The sequence below is a fragment of the Varanus komodoensis genome, unplaced genomic scaffold, assembly GCF_004798865.1.
Source record: "Varanus komodoensis strain SLA01 unplaced genomic scaffold, ASM479886v1 scaffold1, whole genome shotgun sequence".
NCBI lineage: Eukaryota > Metazoa > Chordata > Lepidosauria > Squamata > Varanidae > Varanus > Varanus komodoensis.
The window spans coordinates 84,407,520-84,422,800 of record NW_025335268.1 but is presented as its reverse complement, the minus strand read 5'-3'; the positions used below and the strand labels follow the sequence as shown (position 1 = coordinate 84,422,800).

Sequence of the window (15,281 nt, the reverse complement as noted above, 5' to 3'; positions counted from 1 at the left end):
CCACCAAAGAAAAACTGTTTTAGTACTATTTGTTTCTCCTCTCCAGAATATGAGAAGGGAAAAGTTTCTTTCATATTTCAAATTATGAAGCAGCTGGTAAAGGCTATTTGCTTCCAGCAAACTGATGAAAACCAGTGAAAAATAGTGGTTTTAGATTTGAAAGCCCTACAAGACTTGGGTTCCAGCTGTGTTTGGGAAAGTTTCTTGTAACATAGCCTCATCTCATAAGTTTAAATCTTTTGAGCTAATCTTATTCTTATCTCTGCTTTAGGTAGTGGCTAAGTTGGCCTTTGGAAGCAGACAAGTTGACCTTCAATGTAGCAGACAAGTTGCACTGGAAGTCTTTAAAGAAGGCAGGATTACCTGTTTCCTCCTCCTGCTAAAGAAGGCCAAAGACTTTTGCAAGCCATCCAGTTCTCAATATAATAGCATTTTGTATGTAAATTAAGCAAATGTTTACGAATGTTAGCACTGGTGCTTATTAGAATAGACAGATTCCCATTCTCAAATATAGCAAGAAGCAGAACACCAGGCACAATAACAAGCTTCTTTATTAAAGCAACAGCATTTCCCAGGAAGTTACATTCAGAATAAAACAAAAATAAAGTAGAACTGCATTTGCAGTATAGAGAAGGAATTATCTTTACATACTATATAAACTAATAATACAAATACAGAACATCCTATTACATTAATTGCCATGATATCAATTAAGACTGCAAAACTTAAATGAATTTTCAAAAGCTGTCAGGCATTCCAGATGTTAATTTTGGGCAGTATCCAATGGACCATTTATGTTCCCTTTTTATTATTGTTTTTGCCACGTTGATTCCATTGTGCAAGTGGTGAGTCCCACTAATTATGTGTGGAATAGACCTACCACTTGCACAAAGGAGATTTGGTACTTCCTTGAAAAAGTCCTGAAATGAACAGAAAGATCTAATTTCTGGGAGGAGGCAGGTGAGAGAAGCTCCCTTATGTGACCACTAGTGACCTGTTTCCTTCCAGAAATGAGTTTGAGTTTTCACTCATTTCAAAACTGCTCTGTGCTAAATTGCTGTTGCACAAGCAGTGGGGATGGCTCCTGCAATGCAGTCAGGAAGGTAGAAAAGCCACATTGGATACTATCCTTTATATTGGGAATATTCTTATCTATAGATAAGAGTATATTCTACCCTTATTTCTGATAAGTTAATATTGGCATAAAACACTTTAACAATATCCATTCATTTCCATGGAAAAAAATCAATAAAATGGTACCATTTGTCATGATGACTATGAATGTGGAAATTTCCAATCAACCAACAAGTCATTACATCTTAGGAAGAGGAAAGGTGAATTCAGTCCAATGATTCCTGATAATATATTACTATCACTGCATTTATGTATAGGTAGCTAGTTCTGACAAAGGACCCAATAGGAATTTAAAAGGCTTTTTTGCAGCATTAATTTTACTGTTTGTTCCTCACAGAGGAAAAAAACAGACAGGATCTGGCCAGATTAGCATTTAATATTATATAAAACAGAATATAAATAATTGTATCATTAAATATTTTATTTACATGCAAAAGTTTACAGTTTCAAGCACAAGCAGCTGTACATTATCCACAGATATTTAAATTCTAGCACAGAGAGTACAGTTCCTTGAAGGCTGAAGCTATGTCAAGCTATGTCAAATAATGCAGTAACTCAATGTTGGCAGGATGAAGCTCCAAGAGTTTGAGTAGTTCAAGTGAATCTGTATTTTGCTAACTTTGTTCCATTCCAGCTATGAGTGATAAAGCTAAAGACTCCACTGTGAACCAAAACACAAAGTGTAGTTGTTTAATGTATGACATTTGCATTTGTCAATGATTAAGATCAAAACAAGGAGAAAATAACTTGAACAAGACCATGGCACAACTAGGGAGACTATGCCATTTTTAACATTAAAGTTACACATTTTTCTAACAGGATACTTATTATTTCTTACCAATATTCCCTGCTATATACATCTAGAAATACTAGATACTGTGCCAGAAAAAAATAGACTGAAAGCATTAAGAAAGCAGTACAACATGTTTTACAACAATTGCCTAGCAATATCAAATAAGCCATATGAATTATTTTTCTGAATACTCACAATGTGGGAACGAACCTCTACAGACTGCTTTGTTTAGTACTGTCACAAGGAACATGTGGCAATTTTTAAAATCTGATTCCATCTTGGTTATGGACTCCATCCTAAAAATAGTATTAGATATTTTAAGACAATAGTATAGACAAAAATTACATTTTACTGTCAAATAATGTCCTTTTTAAGAGAACAGGAAAGGTTTTTTGAATTAGCTTGTCTTGGATGGTACACATTTTAATTGTAAATATGTAAGTAAATAGCAAATGAAATCTTTTATTCAACTGCAGCCTTAATAGACTTAATCTGCAAGTCATTCAAGGCTTTCATTTTATAGCAAGCTGTATAGCGAAAGCCCAGTGGAACAGGTAGTCACCACCCATCTTTGCCACTATCACACATTTGCCAGTAATGTGTGCAAATTCAGAGACAGTAGACCCAGAACATAATCTAGTATTGCACTGTATGTTCATTTTACATAGCATACAAAGTAAGTTTGTAGCTTACATAGCTACAAAGTAATCTTAGCATCACAGCAATTACCACTGTCACCAAATGCAGGTTGGTATTAGATGTGCACTTTCAGTTGTGTTAGGAGTGGATGCATACACTTAATGCTATCCACCCCTTCTACCAGCAGTGGATCATGCTATTTCTCCATCTTGTTCCTAGAAGCTGCAACACAATGGAGGAGGGCACAGGAAAGCCCTGCATCAAAAGTGGAATATGAGCTACAGTTCCCTAGATCCAAACTATCTTACCATACTTTATTGTAAAGGAAGAATTTAACTGCCCACAGAAGACTATATTCTCAAGATATTGGGCAACTGAACACAATGCATCTGGTTTATCTACTTGTAAGAGAGGTATACATCTCTGCAATAGCAGACTAAGGGATTGTATCCAATGTTAGTATAACTTAAGTCCCATTCATTTAAATATGCCCACTAGAAGACTAACATTGGATAAAATCCTAAATCGTTGCTTGACAAACCCGTAATTGTCACAAAGCAAAAAACATTTCAAAACAAAATTTCAGCATGTCCAAGGCACAAAAACGTAATTCTTTCTATTGTTGACCCAACTACTACCTCCGATTTATTTTTTGCATGTACAATTTCCAGCCTTATCTTTAAAGGGCATGCTGATTATTCAGCCAACATGTGCCTAAAGCTGATAAGATCCTGCTTAAGAGAATTTCATTCTTTTTACATAATTGGTCTTTTACCAGCTCCACTGCATCCTAGTCATAATATTTCATGCAAAGGATAAGTGTCAGGAAAATGCTTGATGCTGTAAAGTAGCAACACAACTGATTATACATATGCTTACTTCCAAGCTCCCAAACCAGCTTGCCAACGTTCTGCAAACATCAGAACTAGGTTCAGCACTTTCATTATAGCTTCTTTCACAAAACTAACCTGGAAGTGACATTTAAAAAGTAGCATGTAAAATTCGTTTTATTTCGTGGCTTAGGGTAGTGCATTCATTCTCTCTCTCTTGCTCTCTCTCTCTCTCTCTCTCTGTGTACACACACACACTCACACACACTATATATGTATGTATGTATGGTCTTTCCCAGCAAACTTAACTGATTGCATAGCTTTACCCAATTTTTAAATAGTTCCTCCTAGTCTTACAGAAGTTTTCAGTGCTTCTCCTAAATCAAGCCCTCTAGGGGTTTCTAATGTAGCCTATAGTGTTATTCAGCCTAAGAAGACAGTGCCCTTCACAGGACTAATGACCTAATTCACCAATACTGCATGGCACAGTGATTACGATACACAGTATATCACTGAAGTGAGTACACCCCTCACATTTTGTAAATATTTCATTATATCTTTTCATGTGACAATCCTGAAGAAATGACACTTTGCTACAATGTAAAGTAGTGAGTATACAGCTTGTATAACAGTGTAAATTTGCTGTCCCCTCAAAATAACACACAGCCATTAATGTCTGAATCGCTGGCAACAAGAGTACACCCCTAAGTGAAACTGTCCAAACTGGGCACTATTAGCCATTTTCCCTCTCCGGTGTCATGTGACTCATTAGTGCTACAAGGTTGCAGGTGTGAATGGGGAGCAGGTGTGTTAAATTTGGTGTTACTGCTCTCACTCTCATACTGGTCACTGGAAGTTCAACATGGCACCTCATGGCAAAGAATTTTGAGGATCTGAAAAAAAGAATTGTTGCTCTACATAAAGATGGCCTTGGATATAAGAAGATTGCCAAGACCCTGAAACTGAGCTGCAGCACGGTGGCCAAGACCATACAACGGTTTAACAGGACAGGTTCTACTCAGAACAGGCCTCGCCATGGTCGACCAAAGAAGTTGAGTGCACGTGCTCAGCATCGTATCCAGAGGTTGGCTTTGGGAAATAGACGTATGAGTGCTGCCAGCACTGCTGCAGAGGTTGAAGGGGTGGTGGGTCAGCCTGTCAGTGTTCAGACCATACACCACACACTGCAACAAATTGGTCTGCAGGGCTGTCGTCCCAGAAGGAAGCCTCTTCTAAAGATGTTGCACAAGAGAGCCCGCAAACAGTTTGCTGAAGACAAGCAGACTAAGGACATGGATTAGTGGAACCATGTCCTGTGGTCTGATGAGACCAAGATAAACTTATTTGGTCCAGATGGTGTCAAGCGTGTGTGGCGACAACCAGGTGAGGAGTACAAAGACATGTGTGTCTTGCCTACAGTCAAGCATGGTGGGAGTGTCATGGTCTGGGGCTGCATGAGTGCTGCCGGCACTGGGGAGCTACAGTTCATTGAGGGAACCATGAATGCCAACATGTACTGTGACATACTGAAGCAGAGCATGATCCCCTCCCTTCGGAGACTGGGCCGCAGGGCAGTATTCCAACATGATAACAACCCCAAACACACCTCCAAGATGACCACTGCCTTACTAAAGAAGCTGACGGTAAAGGTAATGGACTGGCCAACCATGTCTCCAGACCTAAACCCTATCGAGCATCTGTGGGGCATCCTGAAACGGAAGGTGGAGGAGCGCAAGGTCTCTAACATCCACCAGCTCCATGATGTCATCATGGAGGAGTGGAAGAGGACTCCAGTGGCAACCTGTGAAGCTCTGGTAAACTCCATGCCCAAGAGGGTTAAGGCAGTGCTGGAAAATAATGGTGGCCACACAAAATATTGACACTTTGGGCCCAATTTGGACAGTTTCACTTAGGGGTGTACTCACTTTTGTTGCCAGCGGTTTAGACATTAATGGCTGTGTGTTGAGTTATTTTGAGGGGACAGCAAATTTACATTGTTATACAAGCTGTATACTCACTACTTTACATTGTAGCAAAGTGTCATTTCTTCAGGGTTGTCACATGAAAAGATATAATAAAATATTTACAAAATGTGAGGGGTGTACTCACTTCTGTGATATACTGTAACAAGAGAGATGCTGTAATTGATACCTGGCTAACTGTGTGTAAACCAAAACACAGACTCCACAATCCAACCAAGGCACAATAAAACCCACTGGTTGAAAAGAATCTAAGCACTCCCAATGCTGTGCTGTATTCTGGCAAATATCTTTTTCCTATCCAGTTCAGCCTACAAATGTTTAGCCAGTCTATTTGCCAAAAACAAAGGAGATGATTCCTTATTTTTACCTTTTTTGTGTGGAACTGAGTTAGCACTGATGCAAAGCTGACACTTCTCAATGAAATAATGTGGGGGAGGATCTAGTTACCTGCTTGGTTAGGTATGTTGACACCCCGAACAGTTCAGCTCATTATCCAAATTCTATTTAGTTATATCCCACCCATTTCCAGTGATTGGGACTCAAGATGCCTCACAACAATAAATTCATGCAATTAAGCCATTCAAAAATATAAAAAGTTAAAATATTATTAAATCAGTTACTCCTAAAATTGAACAAATACCCAGATTAAAAACACTACTAATAATATAAAGAATAAAACTAATCCAATGTAAACTCACAGAGCCAGTTAAATCCCAAATGCCTGGAAGAACAAAAAGTGTTTGCTGGCTTTCAGAAACCTAATAGGGAAGGGGCCAACTTAGCCTCCCCAGGAAGGGAATTCCAGAGCCTTGGAACAGCCACTGAGAAAGCCTTCTCCTGAATTCCCACTAAGCGTGCCTGCAAGGGTGGTTGGGAAAAGGGATGGACCTTCCCAAAATATCTTAAGAGTATGGACAGGCTTGTATAGGCAAATACGGTCTTTATAGGTCTTTGTCAGCACTTTGAATTGTGCCCAGAAACAGACTGGGAGCCAGTGAAGCTGTTTCAGCAGAGGAGTTGTATGTTCCTTTGTAGCCACCCAGTCAGCAGTCTGAAAGCAGCTCTCTGAACCAGCTGAAGTTTCCAAAGACGCTTCAGAGGTAGCCCCACACAGAGCATTTTAAAATAATCCAAATGAGGTGTAACGAAGACATATGTCACTGTGGCCACATGAGACAGTTCAAGGAATGGGCCCAGCTGGCACACCAATTTTAAGTGGGCAAATACACTTCTGGCCACTGCCAAGATCTGGTTATCCACACTCAGGGTTGAATCCAGAATTATGCCCAAGCTGCAGATCAGTGTATTCAGGGGAAGTGTAAATGGAAACAGATGGCAGTACAATATATCAAGCAAACACGGATCTGTCAAGGACTGTACTGATCCTTCCCACCACAAACTAGAGTGGGCTGAGGGTTGCACATATGTACTGTTTTCATGTGCTAGGAAATTTCTTTGGTTGCAGAAGAACAGAACATAAGCACTATCACTTAGTAGACCAGGGATGGGAGACAGGAGCAAGTGAAGCAAATATACCATCACCACTTTTTTTTCCAGCTTAGCAAAGCTCCACAGTATAAGCTCCACTCCCAGACCATGGCTTTGTATTGTCTTTAGCATGAGAGCCTCTTTTCAAGCCAGGAAAAGCACAAATCAAGCACAGTAGTTGTGACAGGTCTACTTGAAATCTGGTCCCAGGAACTGACTCTAGGGGCTGCTCCTGCTCAAGTGAGAAAGTGTGTGGCTCAAGCAGAGCACTTCTTCCTGGGCTCAGCAGCTAGCAAAGTCTCTCTGTAACAGGTATAACAGGGCGGGCAGTGAGGGACGAAATCTCCTCTTGGCCCCAGTCCTTTATCCTATCATTTACTTGCAATTATTTTGTACAAAATCTCAAGTTCTATTGCACATTTAAGACTATATGGTTAAATAGCAACGCACCAAATACTAATTTCACAGAAGAAATAAATGAATTACTAATTTGTACCAGCTGTGAACAGAAAGAAAAATTTCATATGGTCTCCATCTTCTATCCACTAGAAGGCAATTATGCCTATTAAATTTGATCCATTTTATGACTACATCTTTTCAATGTTTTGAAATAGAACATTTATGTAATTATAAAAAAGGTTCTAAAATAGCTAACAGCCAGGAACAAAAATTTTCCAGCAGTAGTAGGACAGCAAGACCAGTAAAAGGACATCCACTAGTCTTCAAAATCTTCTTTCAAAAGCATTATGTGACTTCAGAAACAGTTGTTTTAATTTATCCAAACAGTTTAACTCTAAAGCTTAGACAAACTTTTCTGCACCATTTATATATTACGTAAGAATAAATATATTCACAAATGTTATGCATATTGGCCTTATGAACCACCACTAAGTGATATTTGTTATACCTTTTCTCTCAGCAGACAACGATCATGAATTGTAGAAAGATATCTATAGTGAATTTTAATCAACTGATCTAAATCTTTTGCTTCTTCTACTTGATGTTGAAACTCCAAACCTGTACTGTGAAGTATCTTTTAAAAGGAAACAAAATGTACAAGGATCAGACTCTGTATTTAAATGTTCTCTCTTTCTTACATTTCCATGAAAAAATTTTTATATCTCTATTCTCCAGGGTTCAGTCTTTAAGGTACTTCATGCGCTGTAGTTTTCCCTGCATTAGGCTATCTGGCTAGAAGCAACTAATTATCATCTGATATGGCCTCAGTCAAGAAACTGAATGATAAGATTAAACCAAACAATCAGTTACAAGACTCAGTGTACCACTTTGTAAGGCAACAGTGTCCTCATTAATAATAACATCTGTCATTTAAAAGAGACACTCTGAAATATATCTGGGAACTAGAAATATGTTGTGTATCTCCAGTGATCTGGTAACAAGTCCTACTCCAAAGAAGCTCCTGGGCTTTATCTTACCAAATTATGAAAGCAGTATTTAGGACAGAAATAGGTTGAGAAATGCTGGATACTTCGCAATTTCCAGTTCTAAGGACACTAATTTAAGGACATTCAAAATAGTTCAAAATGTAGGTTAAGGTAGCTACCAAATATATTACGTTCCACCTTGGCTTCTGTTTGCAGCACCAAAGGATTAGAGTGCTGACAAGAATAAAGTAATATAGGAGAATCAGTTACATTTTAATGCAGAAATGTGTTCTTTTAAAACTGAAGAGCCATTAACTGAAGATGTATATTGTAAGAGGTACATACAACTATTAGTTGAAAGTTAACTGAAAATGATGCATGTTTATCATCCAACATGATGGCCAAACCTATCTGCCCCTATGCCAGAAGCCATTCTAGAGTGCTAACAAAAGCTGTTAAATGTTTAATCGTATTGCAATTATGTATCACACACCCTGGTCATGATGTAGTTGTGTAGGCTGTTAACAAAATGCATGAGTTTCATCCTTAAAAGAAACATGCGGTGAGTTTGCTGTTTAATGGACTCCAACGGTGATCCAAACTGAGGAAGTGACTCTTGCTCAAGCACAGCTACTCCTTTATTCTGGGGCTTTTCTGCTGCCCTGACTACTTCTTAAGAGGAAAAAGCAATAGAATAAAATATCAGGTAAATGGCAACATTGTGTAAATGACCATTCTTACGCTACTACTATTATTTTAATTGAAAAGTTTAGTTTTCACATTCTTAATGTATTGATAAAAATGCACTGATATTAAGAATCTCTTTCAACAGCAGAGGATGGAGTTGCCCTGATGGAAGGATGACAAAAAACAGGACAGATAACAATCAAATGCACGGGAAGATTTTTTTTTTTACAACAATTACAAAAACACTGTAAATAAGAACCTAGTATTAAGTGGGTTTTGTTTTTGTAGTTGTAGACTATTTCACATTTTACAAAATTAAGAGATGTACAAATGTTACCAGATTGCATAATAACAGTAAACTTTTAACAAAATGTGTATGCTTGTTAATTTATATTTTTAGCAACCTAGGAAAAGATATTATTGGGTAGATTTCTGTAAATTTAGAAAGCAAATACTATGACTGCATGAGCTGAGCCAGTGTTACCCTGAGCATTTCAACATTCATGAAAATTAGGAGAAAGTTTCCAGCCCTTACGGATATAGAGTATTGTGTTCAGTTCTGATATTAGCAAACTGAAACATATCCAAATGAGAGGAAAAGGTGGCAGTGCACCTGCAGACTGAGTCACATGAGGAAGATTTTTGAGTTGCTCATGATTAGCAAACCACAGTTAAAGCATGGTGCAAGTTAACCACAAAACAACTTATAATTTAACCTGTTAAACTGTTGTTATCTGTGGACCAGATAATCTGAGTACAGATCCTTAAATAGACAAAATGGAATCATCCATTCATAAGAGGAAATTATCAAAAATTTCGGGGTAATTCCAAGGTTTGCAGATGTATTTAAAAAAACAATTCTGTAAGGACTGAGATACTTAGACAGTAGAGAATGCTGACTGTTGGGTCAGGAAATAGAATTGAATGAAGTATATTGGCTGTAGCATAAGGTTCTACCAGCTGTGGTAAAAGAACTTTTTTTCCTTTTCAATCCCCATCATTTTTGTTTGTTTATCTTTTTGGATAAGGACAGACCTGACTTTAATTGATTTATTCCAGGAATCATTTTTTGCTAAAAACAGGATTAAAATGCTATAAGGAAGGAAGGAAGGAAAGTAGGTATGGTTGGCTCGTACCCTGAATACGAATACTAATATTGCAACATTTTCTTGCATTTCCCATTTGTCTTTCCTGTTATTATTTTTTATCTGCATATAGATAGCCAATGCAGTATAGTGGTTAAGAGTGTGGGACGAGGACTCAGAAGTTTGGGGTTCTAGTGCCCACTCAGTCATGGAGCTAACTAGGTGACTTTGGACCAGTCAGACTCTCAGCCCAGCCTACCTCACAGGGTTGTTGTTGTGAGGATATGATTGAGAGGAGGAAAATTATGTAATCTGCCTTGATGTCCTTGATAGGGAAAAGGCAAGATTAAATAAACAAACAAACAAATACATAAAATTATGCAAGCCACCTTGAGTTCCTTGAAAGTGAAAAAGGTGGGGTATAATAAATAAATATAGCTTACAAATTGCTACAATAACTACTTCCTGTATCTCTTCCTTTCACTTTTCTTATACTTTTTCTCCCTTGTTCTTTTCTCCCTCTAAAGAATAAATGCAATAGAGAAAGTATCAGGCTTGTTTAGAAACTAAAAACTGAATAGCTATAGCCTATTTTAAGTATTCATTTATACTGGATGAAATGCAACCAGGAATCAGCTTACCATGAAATCGTAGCACATCTAGACTATATTTGGCCCACTTTATTTGTAATAATAGAAGGAACACTTGATTATAAATTTTTTGACATTCCACACTTATAACTATATCCACAGGCCAAGGAACCTGGAAAGAAAAAAAATGATTTTAGGTTTTTAAATTTCTATGTCATATTATTTTATGCTTCAACATTAAATCATAATTATTTTATGTTGATTGTTTTATTAAATTAAAGCTAATATTACCTTATAACTCAGTATTAAGCCATCCAAGGTATGAACAGGAAGCTTTTTCTTTGCTATATCAGTATTTTCACACAGTATAGACAGCCTGCATACAGAAACATATGTTTAAAAGTTTTGCTTGAGGACAATGATTACCAGGTTGAGATCAGCAACAGATGCCCTTCTCCGGGCACCCTCTGTGAATGATATTAGGAGGGTGAGTACCCGGAGGAGGGCTTTCTCTGCGGTGGCATCCCATCTATGAAATGCACTCCCCAGAGAGGTCCGCCTGGCGCCGTCGCTATTTGTTTTTCGGCGCCAGGTGAAGACCTTTTTATTTAAAACTTATTTTAAGTGTTAAATTATTTGGATTAATAGGATTTTAAATTTTTAGCTGAGAATGCACTGGGGGTTTTTAAACATTTTTTTAAAATTGTTACAGTGTTATTAATTATGTATTTATATATCTTTTGTGAGCCGCCCTGAGGCTTTGTTGTGATGGGGGCAGCATAGATGTGTTTTAAATAAATAAATAAACAAAATATTCAAAGTTGTAATACAAGCCTTTACAAATAAAATCAAACCAGCTACAATTACTTCTGCAGCTAATAGGATATTGGCAATCTAGGCTCACAGCAATAGCTTACTTTTAAACAAAGTACAGCAGGACTCCCATATCAGCTGTCTGTTACCACTGTTTCACTTAACCACAGTTGACCATCAGGACCCCCACAAAAGTGGAAAAAATACCAATATCTCTAGGGAACTATGCACACTTTTGGGGACACCACTCTCTTTGTCTGGTACTAGTCAGCCTCACTCATGCATTTTGTCTCTCAGTGGGTGTGAAGACTCTAAAGGTATTTGCACTATTCACAGCTTTTCCATTTTTGTGGGGGTCCTGCACCCCTAAACCCTGCAAATGTAGTGTTTGCTATTATCTACGGTTTCAGGCATCTGCTGGGGGTCCTGTACAGAAATCCTAAATACTTTCAAATTGTGTTTGAATTTTCTGAGTTTGGCTTTTTGTGAAAGGTTCAAACCTTCACTTTCACTGATGTCCACAGCAGGTGGATGTTCCCAAGCTTCTCTCATCTTTACATTTAACTTAAAAGTAGAATATGCAGAAGAATGTTACTCAGACGTGGTTTCATCAAACTGTTTTTCCACCAAGCTACACTACAGCGCATTCAAAATTCTATTCATCACACATTAGAGACCCGTCTCCTCAAACAAGCAAAGGTACACCTCCCCACTGCCACTTTCCCCACAGGTAATTTGCAGCCCCAGACCCATTTCAAAAACCCTTTGCAACTGAGCACTTCAGACTTCTGACAAAAGTGATCTGCTACTGCCCTGGCAGACCACTCTGTGGAAAGGAAGTTGGAGAGAAAAAAGGGCCTGTCCTGGCCACTTTTGACTTTGCTCCTGCAAATCTACACCCTTATTACCTTAAACTATCCTCTGGATAACGCTGTCCAACAGCTTCTTGAAGTTGGACATTAAGGAATGGTTCGCTCTGCCACGTGTCTTTCTCTCGTATTTTATCAAAAATTGATGTGTAGAAGTCATACATAGTATCACCGGCCTCAAGTAAGAAAAAGTTTCTCATTGCCTGCAAGTACTCTACCAACCTAAGCAAGAAACATACATTTCTTCAGATTTCATCATACTTTGTATCTGTATGATTCAGTTATTAAATGAAATCTTCCAAATGCAAGACATTAACAAAAGCTAGTCTGTTAGTTTACTAAACATATAAACAGTATTAAATCAGTATTAAATTCAGGACATGTAATTTCAAAGTAAAGTAACAGCAGATTTTCTACAGTTTATTTTGTCCTATTTTAAGGTGCTTGACCAATCTTCTCTTATCCCCTCACTTTCCCAGTCAACTATGCATCCCTCATCCAGTTACTGACCTCTGATGCTTTGCCGAACAGTCCATTCACAATAGTCCTTTTCCTAAAGTTTCGATCTTCCCTACCCTTACTTTCTTCAGACCTTTGTATTTCTTACCTACTGTTCCTATCATGTCCTTAAAAAAAAGAAAAAAGGCTGGTTTCCTTCCTGCAATTGCTAAGTGCTACTTGCTTACCGCTTAGCCACACTGCCTCTTCACTTGTGGTACGTTTCCCCAGCCAAACTGGATTAGGTATAAAATGACACAGGTGCTGGAGACCTGCTGTTGTTCAGAACAGACAATTTTGTGTCGGATAGACCAATATTCTGATTCAACATAAGGAAACTTTCAGCTGACCTCACACATTTAACAACAGGAGTTTCAGGCTACGTTCTAGAGCACTTTTGCCCATTTATAATATTGATAGGCATTCCAGGATACCAAAAAAGTTATACCACCACTGCCTCAAAAAATTGATGCTGATTTTAAGAATTTCCTTTAAAAAAATAGGCTGAATAGATTAAGCCAGTTTTCAAACTTGAAGCAATTAAGTACATCCTGAATTGAGTATCACATGTATTTCTTTCAAAAGACAAATCACATTTTGTGCATAACTCATAAATTGATGGGTATATGAAACTACATATTGAAACACAGTTCATAGCAAATATCAGACATATGTTATCACATTACTCATAAAATACAAATACTGACTTCTCAGATTAAACTAAAAGGAAACGGTCCTATGCCATGTAAGGAAGTATCCATCACTGCATACTGAAATTCCAAACCAAACCTTTTCTTGCAGCAATGCTTGTTTTAAACATCAGCCATTTTTCAGGGCCAGTGTATTTAAAAACTTACCTGTAATCTTTTTTCAAAGTTTGCATTAAATTCCCACAGCACTCTAGATATTGCTTGTCTATGTGAGGATAAAGGCAAGACCTCAAAGTCAGTTCAAATGTCTGGCACGTAACTGATTCGGATGATCTATCCATGCAGACATCATCACCTGTAAGTGTCTCATGAAAGTTACTTTGCTCCAAATATAATCTACAAAAATTAAAAAAAAATTTTTTGAGAACAAAATTTGCAAGATATAGTCAAATTTCTTATGGTTTGTGCTAAGCATAACCTGGAAAAATATCATAGATGGAAAGTGTCCCCTAAAAATTGAGACTAGATTATCACAGGGTTTCTAGCTCCATAGCTAGAAGTAGCTGAAGTATTAGGGAAAGGAAAAGAAAAATACTTTTTGAAAATGTCCTAGCATCTATAGACCTTGCACTTGGAGCCTGTGATGTCAGCAGTATCCACTGTGCCTAAATGTTTCAGTATAGGAACACTGCACTGATTATTATGTTTTCCTAACAAATATCACAGGTTTCTGTAGAAGCATTTAAAACTATACATGCTGAAATATCTCCTGGAATTTACCAATTCAAGTAGCTATGTTGAACATTCAAGCAAAATTTCAGTACACCAAAACCACCAACACACATATTTTGATGAAATTAGCAATAATACTAGTATTGTATTTATATGCCACCAGTAGCTGTAGAGCTGTAATCTAAATGCTTATACAATGAAAAAGTTATAATTAAAGCTAGACTTCATAGTGCTACAAGACCGCACCACAGATCTTTCTTCTTACAATGATGTTTAACTATCCCCCCACCCCCCGAAAAAGAGCCTCACAAACTGGAAAACTATTGAGACAATTTAAGCAATTTATCTATACTTTCTCAGATGAGCCTTTGCCTTCAGAAAGTTGCTACCATGAAATCAAACAACTGTGATTCTGCATTTGCTCTTTACCAGGTCCTTAAGATTTGCCACCTTATTTATTTTAAATTAAGGGGAAGACAATTCTAGCATATGGGCTGGGTACAATCTAAAGGCCTTCTGCAAGAGTCCAAAAGAGCAGCATATTAATGAACTGGAAAATTCCTTAAGAATTCCTTAGGCGGTACAGTTTTAATGCCAGTACAGATACCTGTGAAGTGAGTTAGAAAACCTAACGAGCAGATTCATCCTACGCTGAAACATCTAGGCACCACTGGCTTCAATGGAAAGGTTTTTTTGAAACTGAACTGCTGCATTGGGTGGGAAGGGGGAGGGAGGGCACAGCTGGAAAGATTAAATCTCAACACTGCAACCTCTAGTCAGTCCTCCCCACACTGCAATTAAGCTTGAAAACATCTTTCCACTGCCTTCACATTTAAGTCTGTCATGTTTAAGTTAACTGCCATTAATTTCACTAAGTCTGGATCCAGTCCTTCATCTTCTGCTCAATGTTTTTTTTACCTGCCCCATTATATGTTTTATGCTTTGTATTTTGCATGGTATCACATAGGTCACTTACAGACATCTTAGCTTAAATAATTTATTCTGTTTTGTATTTTAAGTTTATAACCTAACAATTGCCACAGCAGGCAGCAATCAGTATAATCAAGATTAATAATGTGTGACCTCTGAAGACTACACTGCAATAA

The 15,281-nt window shown here is 37.7% G+C and overlaps 1 protein-coding gene across 5 annotated transcripts in view; it reads right to left on the bottom strand.

Annotated features, from left to right (window-relative positions):
* Nucleotides 1-533: 533 nt before the first annotated feature.
* TUBGCP5 (tubulin gamma complex associated protein 5) overlaps nt 534-15,281 on the bottom strand; it is a 28,569-nt gene continuing 13,821 nt past the window's right edge. For 2 of the 5 annotated variants that reach the window (XM_044433183.1, XM_044433217.1), the window contains 9 exons: nt 13,651-13,839; nt 12,335-12,517; nt 10,905-10,989; nt 10,665-10,785; nt 8,745-8,923; nt 7,774-7,899; nt 3,446-3,534; nt 2,123-2,223; nt 534-1,795 (listed from right to left, as the gene is read on the bottom strand). In XM_044433183.1, the coding sequence (XP_044289118.1) occupies nt 1,749-1,795; nt 2,123-2,223; nt 3,446-3,534; nt 7,774-7,899; nt 8,745-8,923; nt 10,665-10,785; nt 10,905-10,989; nt 12,335-12,517; nt 13,651-13,839 (1,120 nt within the window). In that variant the 3' untranslated portion in view covers nt 534-1,748. Of the gene's footprint in view, nt 1,796-2,122; nt 2,224-3,445; nt 3,535-7,773; nt 7,900-8,744; nt 8,924-10,466; nt 10,545-10,664; nt 10,786-10,904; nt 10,990-12,334; nt 12,518-13,650; nt 13,840-15,281 lie in introns of those variants that run through there. The other 3 variants (XM_044433192.1, XR_006415025.1, XM_044433207.1) reach the window with 3 other exon arrangements.